This window comes from Chenopodium album, chromosome 2 (assembly GCF_948465745.1).
Source record: "Chenopodium album chromosome 2, dcCheAlbu1.1, whole genome shotgun sequence".
NCBI classification, from domain to species: Eukaryota; Viridiplantae; Streptophyta; class Magnoliopsida; order Caryophyllales; family Amaranthaceae; genus Chenopodium; species Chenopodium album.
The window spans coordinates 47,077,303-47,097,064 of record NC_137835.1 but is presented as its reverse complement, the minus strand read 5'-3'; the positions used below and the strand labels follow the sequence as shown (position 1 = coordinate 47,097,064).

General features: G+C 38.1%; 1 protein-coding gene and 1 non-coding gene across 2 annotated transcripts; one reads left to right on the top strand and one right to left on the bottom strand.

The window, feature by feature from the left end:
* The first annotated feature begins 804 nt into the window (after positions 1–804).
* On the top strand, positions 805–2,234 carry LOC145572376 (uncharacterized). Its single transcript, XM_081631355.1, has 2 exons — positions 805–1,191; positions 2,166–2,234. The coding sequence occupies exons 1-2, from the start codon at positions 805–807 to the stop codon at positions 2,232–2,234; spliced, it is 456 nt and encodes a 151-aa protein (XP_081487481.1).
* Positions 1,189–1,295, bottom strand: LOC145607337 (small nucleolar RNA R71). The gene has a single exon (XR_014105546.1). It is a non-coding gene; the product is annotated as a small nucleolar RNA R71 (small nucleolar RNA).
* Positions 2,235–19,762: the final 17,528 nt, after the last annotated feature.

Below are 19,762 nucleotides of genomic sequence, written 5' to 3'. Positions count from 1 at the left end.
TTTCCATGAACAGTGAGTAGTTTTCTTGCTAGGGAAATGGTGAAGCATGAATGAGTAATGGATTTATGCTTATTGGGGGAAATTGATTGAGTTGTTGTTGTGATTAAATTGGTTGATTGATTAAGTTCAGGTATGTGTTTAATTTAGGAGTGACCAACCTAGTTACTCTTACTAGATTGCATTGTAAGTTCACATTGATACAGAAAATTGATTTGTGGCCTACATTTGTCAATTGAGTAAGTTTGCAAGTTTCCTGGTTAAAGTCTCTCGTAGTTGGCGCTAGTTTGACCTCTAGGAGATTAGCCTCCCATACTTTCTTGATTGCTTAATTGATTTTCCCTCGCAACACTCAACTTAGTCATCTCCAATCCCAATTAGTTGAATTAATTACGAGTTTATGTGAATCCACACCCTAGTGCTTGATAAATTTGATTTCATTTCGATTGTTTGATTGGTAGAATAGACACACCTCACATCATTGTTCAAAACAGCTTAGCTTTGACATTAGCATTAACCTCCCATTCCTAGTGGTTCGACCTTCGACTTACTCTATGCTTGGTATAGGGGTGTGTTGAGAGATTACAAATTTTGTTTTGACCGAGGGTAGATTAGTATTCAACGACCTAGTCTCCGCCCTAAATAAAAAATGGCGTCGTTGTCGGGGTATGGCGTAGTTGTTTGCTATTGTTGTTGAGTCTATTTCACTAAAATTCGAAAATAGAAAAAGATTTTTCTCATTTGGCTACATTTGTAGCCATGTTACGTTACTAATATATTCCTTTGAGTTTGCGTGCGCAAGTTAACATGGGAGATATTCCAAGGGTTACATTGAAGAAATTGGGTACTCCGGGTGTATACAAGTATGAGAGCGGGATTGCTCTATTATTGATCTCGGACAGTGACTTTGAAATCAAACCGACAATGATAACTTTGATTGAAAGGCGGCAATATAGTGGAGGAGTGAATGAGAGCCCCCTAAATCATCTTAAGGAATTCGAGAAATATTGCAATACAATTAAGGTGAACGGGGTTGCTCAAGAATTCATAAGGCTTAAGCTATTTCCTTTCTCTCTAATTGGAAGAGCTCAAGAGTGGCTAGATAAGTTAGTGAAGCCTAATTCTTTGAGAACTTGGGATGAAGTCGCCAAGGAATTCCTTTCCCGTTTCTTCCCTCAAAAGAAAACGGCGGAGGTAAGAGCTTTGATTCAAGGTTTCAAGAAAAAATCTAGTGAAAGCCTTTATGAAGCATGGGAGAGATACAAAGAGTATCAACGTGAGTGTCCTCACCATGGGATCCCCACTTACCTAATCATTCAAACTTTTTATGGCGGTTTGAGTCCTCAAGGGAGGGCAAGTCTTGATGCCGGAGCCGGAGGCCCAATCATGAATAGGACCGACGAAGAGGTTGTAGGTATCATTGAGGATGTAGTTAGAAACTACATGCAATGGCAAGATGGTTAGAAGGAGTCGATAAACAAGAGTAGTAAAATGGGATGCTCAATGGAACAACTCAGTTCTATCAACAATTTGTCGACTCAAATTTCGGATTTAGGAAAGGAGGTAGTTTCTATCAAATATAGGCTCGAGTGCGCGACCTCACAAGCACCAATTCTTCCCTCCCAAATTAAGGGGAGAGTTACTTCTTCTTCCTCTAACTCTCTTCCTTCTTCTTGTTGCATGATTAGAGAATGTTGGTTTTGTGATTTGTGTGGAATGAATGACCATGATGTTTCTATTTTCCCTAATGTTCCTTGTAATGAATATGTTTGGAATGAGAATGAACATGTGAACTTTGATGCTAATAATAATGTTGGACCTAGATTTGATGCTCAAAGGAATGTTGGAAGCAGAAATTATCACAATCAAATGAACTATGATAACTATAACCAAAATGGCAGTTATAGAAACCATGGAATCCAAGGGAATTGTGATAGCTATAATAACCATAGTTATAATGGTCAAAGTCATGGCCAAGGATATGGGGACTATAACCAAGGTTATGGTAACCATAATCACGATAGTGGCCAAAATAAATTTAGAGGTAATTAAAACAATCAAAGTAGAGGAAATTTTCAATCTAATGTTCAAAGAGTTACCCCACTTGGATTTATTCCAAATACCCAAGAGCATAGTGATAATTTTTATGATCAATCATTTTCCTCTAGGAGTTTCTTGGAAGGTGTCATAGAGAAGCAAGCGAAATTGTAGGACACCTACATGACCCTAAACAATGAGAAATTCAATGACATGTTAACTTACCATAAGGTGTTGGAGACCCAAATTTATCAATAGGCTATTGAGTCTAAGGAATTTACAAATCTTTCTTCTTTAACTTCACCGAGCTAAGATCATAAGTGCCCTATGAATGCGATTGTGACAAGAAATGGTAGGGTCCTTAAGAGTGACATCTCTAAAAAGAGTGATGCTAAAGATAGTCCTAGCAATGGTCAAATTGAGAATGAGGGAGATGAGAATACTCTAGTTGAGGAAGTCAATAAGGAACAAGTTGAGAAGGTGAAAGAGGGAGAAAGAGAAGTTTACAAGCCTAAGCTCCCTTACCCCCAAAAGTTTAATAGGCACAAGTTAGACGATAAATTTGGGAAATTTATAGAGATGCTTAGACAACTTCATCTTACTCTTCCTTTTACAAATGTGATAGAACAAATGCCAAAATATGAAAAACATGTGATGTATGTGGCAGAAACGGTTAACTTGGTTGAGAATTGTAGTGCAATCATAATGAACAAAATCCCACCCAATTTGAAGGATCCTGGAAACTTTTCTATCCCTTGTGCTATTTATAAAATGCAAATCGATAATGCATTGTTTGACTTAGGTGCTAGTGTTAGCATTATGCCATATTCGGTATGCCAAAGACTAGAGAAGGGAGAACTTTTACCTACTAACATTACCTTGCAATTAGCCGATAGATCAATTAGGATCCCAAGGGGCAAGGTAGAGGATATTCCCTTAAGGGTACGAAAGTTCATCATTCCAGTAGATTTTGTGGTCCGTGACATAGATGAGGATTCTACAATTCCTATTATTCTTGGTAGACCATTTCTTGCTACTTCGGGTGCTTTGATTGATGTCAAAAGTCCTAAGATTTCACTTAAAATTGGAGATGAGGGAGTTGAATTTCATTTGAATGAAAGTATGAAATATAACCTTTTGAGAATTGCATGAGAGTTGAAATTTTAGATAATCTTGTACATTCAATGCATGAGCACTTGCTCACAACTAATGATCCTCTTTAGTGTGTTTATTGAACAAGGAAAAGATAGGTGCTCCTAGCAAGGAAATGAATTTGTATGAGAACTTGTTTGATGAGAGTTTTAAAGGAAGTGATGAGCAAATTTTCATGAAAATCTCAAGCCAAGAGGCTTTGCAAGCGGCTTCGACCAAGGAAGGTAAAGGTGTTCCTATGATAAAGCTCAAACCTTTACCACACACCTTAGGTATGAATTCTTAGGCCCAATTCTACTTACCTTGTGATTGTTAGTGCATCTTTGAGTGAAAGACAAGCTCAAGCGTTATGCGGTGTTTTGAGAAAGCACCATGGTGCTTTGGGTTATACCATTGATGACCTCAAAGGTATAAGCCCCGCTTTATGTATGCACCACATAACCCTTGAGGTGAAGGCCCTTCCTTCTATTGAACGACAACGAAAATTACATCCCCAAATGGGGTAGGTAGTGAAGAAAAAGATTACTAAGATTTTAGATGCGGGAATAATATTCCCCATCTCAAGCTCTAGGTGGGTCTCACCCGTTCATGTCGTTCCAAAGAAGGGAGGCATGACCGTCATCAAGAATGAAAAAGTTTAGCATATTCAAATAAGGACGGTCACCGGTAGGCGGATGTGTATATACTATGGACGTCTAAACACATCCACCAAGAAAGATCACTTCCCCCTTCCTTTCATTGATCAAATGCTTGAAAGAATAATGAGGCACAAGTACTATTGTTTCCTTGATGGTTACTCGGGATTTTTCCAAATTCCTATTCATCCTGATGACAAAGAGAAAACTACTTTTACTTGTCCCAATGGTACCTTTTCTTATAGTAGAATCTCATTCGGCCTTTGCAATGCTCTCGCAACTTTCCAATGGTGTATGATGAGTATTTTTGGAGATATGTTGGAGGAGGAGATTAAGGTGTTTATGGACGATTTTTCCGTAGGTGGAGTTTCCTTTGAAGCATGCCTCGAAAATCCTAAAAAGTGTTTGGCAAGATGTGAGAAAGTGAACTGGGTGTTGAATTGGGAAAAATGTTATTTCATGGTTGAAGAAGGAATAGTCCTTAGGCACAAAATTTCCCATAAGGGCATAGAGGTGGACAAAATGAAGATTGAGGATAAAAAAATGTTTCCACCTCCGGTTAATGTGAAAGGTGTGAGATCATTTTTGGGCCATGTCGGGTCTATAGAAGATTCATTAAAGATTTTTCACTCATTGCAAAGCCCCTCAATGATCTTCTTCAAAAGGATGTCGAGTTTGTATTCGATGGTAAGTGTTTGGAGGCATTCAATAAGTTGAAGAAAGCTCTAATCTCCACTCCAATTGTTCAAGCTCCAAGATTGAATTTACCATTTGAGTTGATATGTGATGCAAGTGATACGGCTATTGGAGGAGTTTTAGGTCAAAGAGTTGATAAGAAAATTCATGTGATTTATTATATGTCCAAGACTCTAAATGGAGCTCAACGGAATTACACTACAACAGAGAAATAGTTCTTGGCTATTATTCATTTCTTTGAAAAATTTCGTTGCTATTTTTTAGGGTCCAAAACAATTGTGTTCACCGATCATGCGGCCTTAAAATACCTTTTTTGGAAGAAGGAAACAAAGCCAAGACTAGTTTGTTGGGTGTTAGAGCTTCAAAATTTTGACCTTGAGATTAGAGATAAGAAAGGAGTGGAGAATGTAGTAGCGGATCATCTATCTAGACTTGAGGATTTTCAAGTTCGAGATGATGGGTCTCCCATTGAAGATAGAATGTTAGATGATTCTTTGTATGCTATAGATGTGAAGGAACTCCCATGGTTTGCCGATCTGGTGAACTATCTTGCTTGTGGGGAGTTTCCTCCTTCATTTTCCAAGAATCGAAGAAAGAAGCTCAAGAGGGAGGCTAGGCATTATGTTTGGGATGAACAATTTTGTATAAAAGGGGTGTTGATGGGTTATTAAGGAGATGTGTTCCAAATGAGGAGTTGCCTAATGTATTGAAGATGTGCCACTCGGATCCGAGTGGGGGTCACATGTGTGTCTTAAAAACGGCTTCGAAGGTGCTTCAATGCAGATTATGGTGGCTAAATCTCTACAAGAATGTTTGGGAGTTTGTCAAGAGTTGTGACCGATGCTAAATGACTGAAAACACTTCAAAGAGAAACAAGATGCCCCAACAACCCATTCTAGAGTTGGAAATTTTTGAAATATGGGGAATAAACTTCATGGGTCCTTTTCTTACTGCATATGGGAATCAATATATCCTTGTTGCCATCGATTATGTGTCAAAATGGATGGAAGCTATTGCTTCACCTACAAATTAACATAAGGTAGCAATAAAGATGTTCAAGAAGATAATTTTCCCACGGTTTTGCATCCCTAAGGCGGTTATTAGTGATAATGGATCTCATTTTGTGCATAGCGCCTTCCGCAAGATGTTGAAGAAGCATGGATTTAATCAAGATTTCGGGCTCCCCTATCACCCTCAAACTAGGGGGCTAGTTGAAGTGTTTAACCGTCAAATCAAATTGATTCTTGAGAAGACGGTCGCAAGAAATAGGAAGGATTGGTCAGATAAGCTAGATTATGCCTTGTGGGCATATCGAACGACTTTCAAAACTCCTATTAGCACTACTCCTTACCGCTTGGTTTATGGGAAGTCTTGTCATCTTCCGGTCAAACTTGAGCAATGTACTCCTTACCGCTTGGTTTATGGAAAATCAATTTTGACTTAGCAAGTGCAGGTGAGCAACGTTGGTTTGATCTCCATGAGTTGGAAGAACTTCGATTGGATGCATATGATAGTGCAAGCATGTACAAGACTCGCACTACGGAAGTGCATGATAAGCTTATTGAGAATAAGGAGTTCAACGTTAGTGACAAGGTCCTCCTTTACAATTCTAGGATGAGATTATTTCCCGGGAAGCTAATGTCTCGTTTGTGTGGTCCTTTTGTTGTTCAAGAGGTTTTTCGTAATGGTGCGGTTAAAATATTTCCTTTGGATTGTCAATGGTCATAGGCTCAAGCTCTACTATGATGGAGTTTTTGTGGGAGTTGTTCATGATATGAATCTCTTTGATCCACCTTGAAGGTCGAGAACATCAAGCTAATGACATTAAACAAGCGCTTTTTGGGAGGCAACCTGAGTTTAAAACCATTTTCTCTATTTTCGTTGATTTTTGTTTTGTTTTTGTTGTTTCTATTCTTATTTGATTTCTTTTCTTGATGTGAGATTTTTGGCTCGAAATTTGGGGTTAGAGGAATTCTTAAGCCTTCATGCTCCCACCTACTCTCGGATTACTTTTGAATTCCTCTCTTCACTTGAGGTCCTTGAGGAGGATTTAGAAGGTGAATCTTCTCAAAAAATTTCTTTTAAAGTTTTCAACAATGATCATTCGGTGACTCTTTTATATTTTAATGAGGTTTTCAAGTTTCCAACTCCAAGTGAGGATGTCCCACTTGTTTATTCGACTATTGAGGCTTTGCAACGTGATAACAATTATTGTGAGTTCAAGTGGTGGAGGCATATTTCTATCGAGGACTCATAAAGTCCTCAAAATTCAAAAGCGACATGAATTATTCATGCGGCCTTGAGGTATATTAGTCGACTTCTTACATATGCTTTCTTCTCCAAGGAGTCCCTTAGTGCTATTTGCCGAGAGGAGTTGAGTTGGTTATGGCTAGCGGATAAGCCATTTGAAGAGGGGGTAGCGGTCATTGACTTCGCTTTGCATTTACTTGACCGTTTCATTGATATAAGAGATGGTATTTTTCTCTCCAGAAGTATCCAATTAGGGGGTATGATTACCATTTTGATTCTTTCTCTCAACAAAAAGTATGAAGCAATGCTCGAGTTACTTGTCCCGATCCATGATAAAAGGGAGAAAGCTCCTTACCACTTCTTAAGCATCTATGCCATGATAAATCAACGTTTTCTGGAGCACAACCAAAGCAAACTTGAACATTTGGAAGGTTACAAGGACTACGGATTGGTGCCCTATCCCTCACCCCGAGGCTATGGTAAGATGTGTGGGCACCCCTCTTCCATGGAGACCTAACAAGGTGCCGATTAATCAAGCACTTAAGAGAGCTCCGTTGCCTAACCTTCGGCATAATCCTTATCTTCCTCTTGCTCCCCCTTCATCCCAAGGAGGTAAATCTTCCCGGGGAGGTACATCCTCGACTCCTCCCTCTTCTTCTACTATTTCTACTATTGACTTGTATGTTTTGCATGCGAAAATTGATTCCATAGCGAATGTTTTAAATTGTTCACCTTTGGGGTATGATTTTGTATTACGCTATGTCTTTCATGCTAGGCAAATCTACGGTTTTCATGTCATGATGGGTGATATCCAACCATATGTTAACTACCCGTACTTATCGGTCCAACAGGGACCCGTACCTCAGTGGGAGCCGTTTGATGAGACCGTCGGCCCTAGGTTGTGTTATCCTTATTGGAAGGGGCCTAATGTACTTCCCCATGCCATTAGAGGGACCTCCCCAACCTCTTACGATTATAAGAGGCCGGGAGGGTTTGACTATACTTATGATTCGGCAAACCCTAACCCTTTTCCCTCACCTGAGACTTTTGGCCGTGGGAATTATCGGGCAAGCCGGTCCTTGATGATTGGTCCCACCTTTTTGCTAGGGATAAAGCTGAGAGGGTGAGGAGGTTAAAGGGTAACGACCCTATGTTAATGGATAATGTTTCTAGCCAGGTTTCTTCTGATGTTGGTGAGGGGAGTACTCATTCTACCCCTTACCAAAGTGCCGAGTGATACCATATTAGCTACCCTCCCTTTTATGCTTGTGTGCTTTTCTTTTGTTTCATTGCCAGCTTGTAACTTTGTTTTATCTTGGGAGGGGGGGTAGCTCATTTTTAGCTTGGGGGAATATTCTTATGTCTGTTGTGCTTCTTTTGTCTCCCCCTTTCTTTTATGGTTCACTTTGGCTTTATCTCACACCTGGTGTTTTTCTCTGCTGATGATTTATGTTGCTGTCTGTTCCCTACGATAGTATTCTGCTGATGCTTCTTGGCTTTGTTATTTGTCTGATGGTTATCGCTGCTAATGATATATTGATTATCTAGTCCTTGATTTCTATCTTCCTGATGTTTGATTGCTCACTGATTGGCTGATTTTTTTTTTCTACTCTATGATTCTCTGTCTCTGCTTCTCTAATCATTTCTGTCACCTATGATGCTGTTTGATTTTGTATGGAAGATACTAACAATTTTATTTCTGTATATAGCTTTATTTTTTCTCTCTTGGTATGTTATCCTTGCATTTGCTCTTGGAGTATCCTGACGGTTTGCGTTTTCTTTCTTTCTTACTCTTTCGCATTTCCTGGAAGACCCGGTGAGATCTTTATTTTTATTTTCTCCCTTCATCTTTCTTGATTGCATAGTTTAGGATTAGTTTTAGGAAGAGTTGAATGGTTCAAGGATGGATGATTTTAACACCTAGAGTGTTTGGGGTCATTGGCGATGTTATCATTTGATCACTTGTTTGTTGATTGGGAATTACATGTTCGACTTGCATATTCGTTCTACTCTTTATTTTCCTACTTTTCCTTTATCTATGTTTTTCTTTTTCTCCTTTCTTATCTTTTATTTTTCTTTCTTCTTGTTTTTGGTTTTGGGTATGTTTTGAGGCTTTATTTGTCACCTTTTTTTTTTTTTTTTTTGAATTGGACTATATACAACCAATTTTTGCTTTTGAATGTACATCTTCCTAAATGGTATGGGTATGGAACGGTTTGAGAATATGCTTTGTTGACTCTAGGATAGGTGTATGCTAAGGTAGCATGTTTTAGAACTAGGAGGATCATGAAACCGGATTCTACTTGTTTGTGGTATGTTGGTAGTTGCTTCCTATGGTCGATTCGACACCTATAGTGAGTATTTGCTACTTCCATGTGAGGTTCATAATTTTTCAAGCCTTCTACATATTTTGCATGAGCGTTATGGATCCTTGACTATTGCGGACCTAATCTTGAATCTTGACTCATAATTCTCAAACACGAGACCGAACCATCTAGGGATTACAAAGGCAACTTTTCGGGGTGGTAATTTTTCATTTCTAGGATCTTTCTTTCTTTTTAGTTCTTTGGGTTTACATTTTCCTTATTGCTAACCATTTGAGCCATTTCCCTACTTTTCCTGCCACATCTTTAGATTTTGAGCCTTTTGTTTCATTGTCGTTTCCATTCTTGATTTTTGTACTTGTGAAGCAATTGATCATTATTGTTGGAGTTTGTGGTGGAGGAGTTTGGATATTTGGTTCTCTTGAAAGAAATTTTATGTTGTGATATTTGTGTGAATAATGGCAAATAATTGATGGAAAAGCCGTCCTACGTACAATAGGCAAGGACTTAATAAATGCATAATTGTAAAAGCCGTCCTTAATTAATGAAGCATGGACAATTACTTTTAATGAAATGAAAAAAAATATAACAAAAGATAGTTGAAAATGAGAAATATCCAATAATATTTTGATGTGACTCTTTTCCTCTTCAAGCAATGAGGACAATGCTTCCTTTTAGCTTGGGGGAGAAGCGTTTATGCTTTTTGTATATATGCTATTGGATATAGCTTTGAATAAGATTGGGGGTGTTAGTTTGTTTTTGTTTGGTGACTTCTCGGTTTTGGTGTCCAGGTTTGGCCGATCTTTGCTTCATCACCTAGGTGTACCACCAAATTTTTAAAATTTTATCCTACCCCTAACCTTTCGGCATAGTCAAGAAGTCGTGTAGTATAAAAATGTATTCTTTTCCGACTCCTTCGAGGAGCTATTGAGATGCTAATTAGAGGGAGATTTGAGACTATAGGGAGAGTGCAGTAAGATCGAACGGGATGAAGGTGAATTGTGATAGCTAGTCCTATTTGCTTAGCATACTCTATGTTTCAATCAACCTCGAATATCTTAAAACGTGCATACCCCTATTTTCTTAAGAAAGATGTTTATTCATTTGAAATGTGGTCATTTTGTAAAGTCCAATTCGTAAAGGTTTCAATTTTGTTTTTCTTTCTTTTATTTTCCTTTTTGTGGTTTGCCTCATGTGTGTTGGTGGAGAGTTAACTGTTAAGCTCTTAGGAAACCTTTACGACACCTCACTCGTCCTCATAGGCGACTTTGGGGTTTAAAGGGCTTGTTGTAGCTAAAAACATCCGTAATTCCTACGTCAATGAGTCTTAATGTATATTCCTGTCTTATGACTTTCTTTTTCTTTTTGAATAAGTCATTCATCCTTATTCTTTATTTCTTTGTTTTGCTCGAGGACGAGCAAAAGTTTAGCTTGGGAGAATTTGATGACTGGCATTTATTGCACTCATTTGGTTCTTTTAAGGGTGAATTTCATGATATTCTTTTACTTAGTTTTTCCTTAATTTTACTCTTTATTACTTTTAGTTTGCATTTTCTTAGTTGGATTTCTTTCTTTATGCATTTCTTGGTTTATTTTATTATTTTCTTTTTTATTTGCTTGTTTTCCTTTATTTTTGAGGTTAAGGTCGTTATCCAAGTTTTCCGAGGCCTCTTCCCAATTTTGGCATTGATTAGGATGTCTAATGTTCTCCATTTGTAGCTTAATCATGGAGAAGTGAAAGTTCCTAAAGTCCTTAAGCTGTGCATTTAAGCCATAGGGGCATGATTTCTCGTGTTAAACCCACAAACATGGAGTTTAGAAACTGCAAGGTCCCGTGTTTATCAAGAGCATTAACGGGAACGCACGAGGAGCATCGACATGATAGGGAAGAAGGCTGCCCTGTTCCCAGGCGTGGGCCCGCGCGGCTATGGCACGGCTGCGCGGCCTGGTGGCGCAGGCTCGTCCCTCTCAGGCGCGTCTCTGGGTCTCTGTTCCGTACCCAGATTTGTGCGGCCACACTCTCCCTTATAGTTAGTCGCGTCTATACTGGTTTATTTGGGGACGATCTAACTAATATCTCTTAGTTTGTTTTACTATATATAGATTTTCTTTCAATTTTTAGAGAGAGTTCAATTTTTCAGAAATTAGAATAGAATTAGGTTAGATTTTTAGAGAGATAAACTCTAGTTTGTAGAGAGAGAAGTTTTTGATTGATGACTGATGATTGAAGATTGATGATTCCAAGTGTTTTCTCCATTGAATTGAAGCAAGTTTGTAAGAATTTCTTTAATGTAATGCAATCTTAGTTTTGATCTCAATTTCTTTATTATTTTTCAATACAATTGATTTTTAATTGGTTTATTTATGTTTAATATGATGATGATGAATTTTTTGTTTAGTTTAGTTTTGAAATTGAATTCCATGAATAGTAAGCCGTTTTCTTGCTAGGGAAATTAATGGATTTATGGTAATTAGGGGAAATTTATGTAATTAATGTTGTGATTATATTAGTTGATTTATTAAGTGCATGTGTGTATTTAATTTAGGAGTGATCAACCTAGTTACTCGCACTAGATTGCATTGTAAGTTTACATTGTTACGGAAAATTGATTTGTGGCTTACATTTGTCGATTGAGTAGGTTTGCAAGTTTCATAGTCAGAGTCTCTCATAGTTAGCACTAGTTTAACATCTAGGAGTTAGCCTACCATACTTTCATGATTGCTTAATTGATTTTCCCTCGCAACACTCGACTTAGTCATCTCCAATCCCAATTAGTTGAATTAATTACGAGTTTATGTGGATCCATACCCTAGTGCTTGATAAATTTGATTTCATTTCGATTATTTAATTGGTAGTATAGACACACCTCACTTCATTGCTTCGAAATAGCTTAGCTTTGACATTAGCATTCACCTCCCATTCTTAGTGGTTCGACCCTCGACTTACTCTATGCTTGGTATAGGGGTGTGTTGAGGGATTACAAATTTTGTTTAGACCGAGGGTAGATTAGTTTTCAACGACCTAGTCTTCGCCATAGATCAAATTTGCTTGTCAAAACGCAATACTCGTGTCCACAAGATAGAAATACATGTCTCAATGCAAGAATGGAGGCATATATCCAAATCCAGTGAGAGAGAATAAAATCAACAACTCTCTCAGCAGTTTTGTCCACAAGATGAGAACATGTGTCTGAGGACTGGGGTCACGTGCCTACATACATGCGACATCACACGTCGCTCTTTCTACTGGGGGTGGACAACACCCTAATTGTCCGGTAAGCTAGTAAGCTCATTTACTACCGTATTTGCTTCCAATCAAGAAGTGTGTGTTCTAGAATGGTTCGACGCGACTGTTGACCCGTGAGCTAACACCTAAAGAAATTCTACCTTTTAATTACGAAAGGCAGATCCCGTTAAGCTGGGAAGAGGTGAAATTTTACGCAATACCCACGCCATACATTTTATGCCGCATGAACGTCTTCCTTTTTGTTGTGCACGCCAAAAGAAAGAAAGAACGTGACATTTTTAAAGTCAGTACAGTAAAATGACAAACCTATCTATGGGAGCTTTTACGAAAAGCACCACTACGGAACATCTTAAAACACTCTTACGAAAAACGTCTAAAACGGTGTCCATGCAGGATGATGCAAAAAAATATCAAAGAAGAAAATAAACTACAAAATGCAAATCAATTAAAAGAAACCTCGATAATTTATGCGCCATTACGTCTAACAACGAGCAAAAACCGTTAAAAGTTAATCAAACAGATCGAAATTCAAACGCAGGTCTTTTAAGTGAACAGTATCCGCGCGCAACTCAGTGGATCACGAAAGCTAGGCGCGCGCATCGTTCTTAGTTGCGCTGGATTGTCACGCGCAACTGATTCAGTTGCGTGCAACATTTAAATCAGGGAAAAGAAATCACGGAGCTCATTTTTCATTTTACTCTTTCAATCTCATTCCTTCGCCATTTTTTACCCTTTCGCAGTCTAAAAAACTTGGATTTTCTTGTTTTTCAAAGCTAAAAGAAGTAGATCTCGTCCTCTATTCACATTTTCCATAATACAATGTAAGTTGTTTGCTAAAATTTTTTTTTGGCTTAATTTGGATGATTTTCAAACCAAAAAACCCCAAATGTCAAAGTTGGGTGTTTTTTATTTGGTCTATTTTTCTTAAAATTGTTTGTTCCATGTTGTTATGCTATATTTAAGGATTATTTTGCAACAAATTTCATGAAAAATTGTTAAGTATTGAACCATGTATAAGTATTTCCTTGTTTAAGTGTGTTTTTGCAATTTTCCTTCAAAAATTTAGCTCGAATTAATTGTTTTGCTTGCTCATTTTAGTTATACTTTTTTTTATTATGAAGTAAATTATAGTATCAGAACTAGTATTACTTTCATGAATCTTGTTTTGAATTTTGAATCCTGAAAATGGTGCGAAGTATATTCTTAGCTTGTTTTTGCAATGTTCGAACAACAAGATTGTTTGGTAGACGATAATCATGTTTATGTTGCTATTATTCCCCTAAAAGTAGTTGATTCTTTGAGATTTAGGAATATAATCTCTTGAATGCTTTAGTTGAAACTAGTATAGGATGGCTTTTGTAGGTGTTAAAAGCCCCCGTTTACTGAGTTTATTTGCAAGTATCGTAGCCTCCAAGGATGGATGGCATTCGATTTTTGTGTTTTGTCCTTTCGGTAGCCGTTATGCTGCTGAAATGGGTATAGGACATATAAATTAGCTTAGTTCTTGTTTTTATAGCATGGATACTCCTCCGTTTGTTGATGTTGACGAGGATCTGGGAGTTCCCCTACCTGAAGAGGTAGTTCGCCCTTGAAAGAGGGTGGCACGTCCTTGTGAGGAGGTACGAGAGCGACGCGTCGGAGCTGATCGGCATCACCAGGAGGATGTGGCATGGGAAGTTCCTACCAAATGGGACCCTTGGGTTCTTAAGTGGGACCTAGACCATCATGTTTCGATCAGGAGTTAGCGCGGCATAGTGAGTTCTTTTGCGTCTCCGTTTTTGTTTTTTTCTCTCTCTTTTCTTAAAACAAATGTAACATTCTTATTTTCCATATGTTTTTAGAATGATCCTAGCATGCGTTTGTACGGCTTGGTGACTTAAGGGGCCGTTTTGAGAGTTTACTCGATGTGGTAAAAGAGGTAGTGGAGCTTTCGAGGGTCAACCCCTAGCTAGCGGCTCTTTGGGATTTATCGAGTCAGCCTGAGTTGTAAGCTTTCCTTCGTGGGTTGCTGGAATTTTTGTGGGATTCCACCAACACTTTCCATTTCCCATGGGGAGAGATGACGGTTACCCCCCACGATTTTTCTATGCTTACGGGCTTTCCTTTTGGAGGTGAGCCTGTAGCCATAAAGTTCGTTAAGGGGTTAGAGAGAGATTACATGACCTTGTGGGGATGAGATTGATTGCCCGTACTCGGTTCCTGCCGACGAGTTATCGACTGATGAGATTGATTGGTATTGTACACCTGAGTAGCTAACTCAGATATACATTTCTCACGTTCTTTCCGTCACCATCTTTAGTAATTGGGGAAAGTGTTTCTCTATCGGGTTACTCATTAGCCTCAATGATTTGGGGGAAGTAGGTAACTTTATTTGGGCGGTTGTTTCGTATACCCGTATGCTTACAGCTATGGGCAGGGCGACTCGAGTGATGGATTCTACGGTGGGTACTTAGGTGCCTGGGATCTCCATTTCATGGCATGGTTGTATCCTCGAGGTGCATGCTTATTTTTAACTTTGTTATCTTTTTTAATCACCATTTTCGCCTTTTAATCTCATTTTCTTTCTTTTAGGCTTGGGGCTAATCGTACCTGCCTTTCTTAGCCCCCGGGATGCTATGGGCGGCTCGTTTTCCTATCGGCCATCGTCGGGTCACGATTAAGAAGAAGCGAGCAACCTTAGCCTTTGACTTTTGCCAGAGGATTCATTCGGCGACTCGTTCGTCGGTGAGTATTTTAACTACACATGTATATATTTAATATTATTTTTTTGATGATTTTTCATGTGGTTGTGTTTTGTAGATCGATCTTCGTCCTTAGAGTTTGATCGTCGGAGTCCTTAAGGGCTATCCGGTCTGGCATGGTTCGCTGCCGTTTCCAGGCCCTTTATCAGGGACTCCCCATGCTTCATAGGACAGACGCTTGGTTCTTAGGCGAGCGTGTTCTCTATAAGTCTTCGTTCGAGGAGCCTTTGGTCCCTGCGGGCCCTCCGATCCGGATGCTGCGTCTGGACCTATGTCTACCGAGGATCGAGCTCAGGCAATCCTTGGTTATCCAGCGAAGCAGCTGGTGCTCCCGGATTCATCTTACTTTGCATTTGTTGCTTTCAAGCTGACTCCTTTTCCAGCTTTTGTTCCGGTTAGTATTTTTACTATTTTTTTTTTCCTTTTATTTTCGGAACTTAGACTCTTTTATGGTATTTTCAACGAGTCGAGCTAGGCAGTTGGGTGCCTCCTACGCCAAAGATAACGTATACCGATGTTTTTGAGTCGTTAATTCGTGAGATTCTCCTAGCAGCGGAGGATGAGGACATACCGTTCGTTCCTGAGGAGGTTGAGTTAGTATGTTTATTTTGCATACGTATTTATTATTTTTTCTTTCATATACATTTGTTTAATAACCGTCCTTGTATTTTTTTAAACAGGTTCCGCGATAGACCGCGAATGGCAGGGTGAGGACATTGCTTGCTTTCCGAGCTGCTTATCGGAGAGCCTCTTAACTTTGTTAAGCCGTGATAATCGGATGGTCACGGTAAGTTTGCTTTTTCTTTCTTCTTCTTTTTTTTTCAAAGTTATTACAAATAAATTTTTTTTGTATTAATCTTTGTTTTGGATTTTGCAGGATGTACAACAACCTTTCGAGAGTCGCTGAGTACCCTAACTTCCTTTTGTATATTTAATTTTGGAAAACAAATGTACATATATAAATTTTTTTTGTAAATATGACACACATATTTTGTGTATATATCATATATGTCTTTTGTTTCCATGAGTTTTTTTTTTTAAAAGAAAAAATTTTCCAGAGAGGGAAATGGTTCTCGACTTACCCCCCCTCAAAAAATAACAAAAAACCAAAAGAGAACGGGAAAATGGAAAAGGAAAAGGAAAAGGAAAGGAAAAAGAAAGAGAAAGGAAGAGGAAATGGAAAAAAAAGGTGAAAAGAGAAAAGGAAATTAAAAAAAAATAAAAAAGAAGTTTAGAAAGAAAATAAATAAAAAATAAAATAAAAAGACACAAAGAAAGAGGGAAAAGAGAAGGAAATAAATGTTAACAAAGTTAAGCGTATGATTAGTCATAAGATTTCGTTAATATTCCGTTATTTTGTAGTTCAAAACTACGGAAATAAGCCTAACAACATGTCGCGCCAGTGATATAGCGCGCAACTTGATGTGTCCCGCGCGGCTGTCCTGCGCATGTGAATTAGATGTGCATCGCCTACGGGTAAACTTTCCTTTGAGCGAAAATTGCGAAAAATTTGCCCTTCTTCGGTCTATTTAAACGTGGTTTCGAGTAGGCTTTTGATCATCTCGCATTCATTCGTTAGTAGTGATCCGTGCCATTTATGGAACCTTTAGGCTATGTTTTCTTTATATTTCTATGCTCATTTTTAGTCATTTATATCATGTTTTTAGGGAATAATTCTTAATTTACGTGTTTATGTGTTAGTTTAGAGAAGTGCATGCTTTTAATGGTTTTCTTATTATTTTATTCATTTCTCGGCTATATCCTTCGCTTCTCCGTTTGTTTGACTTGTTTTGTAGGTGTGTCGAGCTTCCCGGGATTTAATCATCAAGGAGGGAGATCAAGTGCATTCAAAGAATTTAATGGAGCCAAGTTGGGGAAGTAGAGCACTCAAGTCAAGCCAATCAAAGAAACTAAGGAAAATGAAGGCTTGCAAAGTATCAAAAAGGACATTTGTGCATCGTTTCGGCCATATCTCGAGTTCAACAGATTGCATAGAAGTGATTCAAGTTGGGTTGGAAACTAGACTTGAAGAGATTTCCAATGATAAGTCGCACGCCTTTATACGATTCCTAGATTGTGAGTTCCAGCCTTCCAAGTTGGCCCTGCAAATCTGCCGCAACCTATTTCTACTCATTTTGAGTAGTAAGTCCCCGAGGGCTGGTCGCGGGCCTTGGCCCCGCCAGCCAGGCTTTGGCCGCGGGCGCGGCTTCTTGGGTGTCCGTTCCCCTCTACGGGCGCGGCCGATTTCTCCGAGGGCACGGGCTTTCGGGTCATTTACGATTTTAAGCTTCTTTTCTCCTTTTGTTTTTAGATTGTTTTTTTTTGGGGGGGGGGTTTCATTATCATTCATTCATGTAATTCTTAGTATGAGAATAGTTTTCTCTTTCTTAGGTTGAGAGCTTCCCTCTCTAGATTAAGCTAGATTAGGAGTAGTTTTAGAGAGAGAAAGTGAAGGATTTCAATGGTGATTGAGAGATTGAAGATACATGGGTGACAATTGTGTTCAAGATCTTTTCTATTATCAATGAGCATTCTTAACTCTATCTCACCTTATTGCTTTATTCAATTTCAAATTTGTTTGAATTGATTTTGAAGTTTAATGCTTGTTTAGTGTATTTTTTCTTGATATATTTTTAATTATTGATTTCCATTGTTGTTAGTTGATAAATGATGATTCTTGAATAGTTGTTTGGCTAGGAATTGGGTGAAACTTTTATGATTGATTAATTGTGATTAATTTGGGAATTGTGTTGATTGATTATTGAGATTAAATTGATTAATGAAGGTTTGCGTGTGTGTAATTCGATTAGGCCTCGAGAATTATGCTAGATTGCATTGTAATTGCTAATGACACGAACAATTTATTTAGTAATTGCAATTATCGATTGGTTTTGATTGTGATCCTCTTAGTTTGTTATTCATAGTGAACCTTAACTTAACAATTAGGAGATAGCTCTTTGATTCCAATTGATTGATCTTGTCATTAGTCTTCACAACCTTTGATTGACTTTATCTTTCCAAGTTGTTGCAATTGACATGATTACTTATTGATCCCCGTTCCTAGTGTTTTATTTCTTTGGTTACTTGGTTTGTTAGTTGTTAGTATTCACTCTTACCTTCGTCTTCGACCTAGCTTAGGCGCATAATTGAAAGTGTTTGAACATTACCATTCCTTTAGGTTCGACCCTTGACTTGCCTCTATACTCGTATTTAGGTTTGTTAAGTGTTTATAAATTTAGTTTGACCGAGGAAAGATTAGATAACGACCTAGTTTTCCCCTCGTCAAAATGGCGCCATTGCCGGGGGACAGTGTCTATGTTTGAGTGTTTTTTATTGCTTGAATCTAGGTCATTGTTTTTACTTTTCTTTTATTTGCTTTTTGTTTGTTTGTATAAAAATGGCATGTCTCTCATTTCCTCAATATGACAATTAACCTATTTGTGAATATTTCAATAGACTTGAGGGATTTTAAGACCATAATTGTTGTAATATTTGGGAGGCTTGTGAGATTTTTTATGTTTGGTTTGCTAGGGATGTTTATGATAGGGGTAATCATGAGTCTAATATTGATATGTAATGTCTTGATTCTTATAATATTAGCATGAATCCCCATGATTTGTTACGTGATCCCTTAAGTGAACCTAGAACACATGATTTCAACTCTATTTCCCCTTTTGTTCATGATGATGAGGTGCATGCTCATGTTGATGCTAATGGTGTGTTTCAATATTGTTCATTATTTATCATGCATTCTTGTGATGTGCTTCGTTCCCTTAATGATGAATCTCATGTTCTTGATTTTTCCCCCATTCCCTAATGTGATGTATATGCTCATAATCTTAATGTTGATTCTTCCCATCTTGGTTGTACTTCTTCTTCTTCTTCATCTCTTGTTGAGCCTCAACCTTTTACATATTTTGAATCTCTTATTGATACATTTGAGTCTCAAATTAGGCGCATTGAGCTTGATAATGAGTTAGGGCCTAGTAAGGAGATGATTCTTAATTCTATAAGAGGTCAATTAGAGATAATGAAAAAGAATGAGGAGCGTCTTGAGGAGGGAAAAAAAAGAAAAGATGAGTTAGAAATCCAATTGTCATCCTTGATGCTTGTTTGTGAAAAATCTCAATTTGATGTGTGTGTTGAGGATGATGATGATGATTATTTTGAACAACCAAGAGTGTGTGAGGATCCTATTTTTGAGCATAGGAGTGAAGGAAAGGGAGTTGAGATCTATGATGATTATGAAGATTTTTTGAATCTAAACTCCCCTTCCTTAGTTGATTGTGATGAGTCTCAAGTGTATGAATGCGACTCTTCTATCCATGAGTGTTTGGACTTTTTTGAGGTTATGTCCAATGTGTTTATTGAGAGTCAAAGGAAAACCCATAGCCTTCTAAGTGAGTTCATTGAGAATGCTTCATGGGAAAGAGATGATTTTGAAACAAATTTACATCCATTCATGCATGGTTTTGAGACTTTGGGCTTTAAGGAAATTGAGGGAGTTGTTGTCCATGAATTTAGTGGAGGAGATTATATGGTTCCTCTTGGAAGTTGGATGTTTGAGGGAGATGACGATCATGAGTGTTCTTCTTTTGAGGATTCCATGATTGATTTTCATGCTCTTATTGGTGATTTGAGGCATGATGGTGAGAAAGAGTTCATTTGTGAGACCATTGCCTC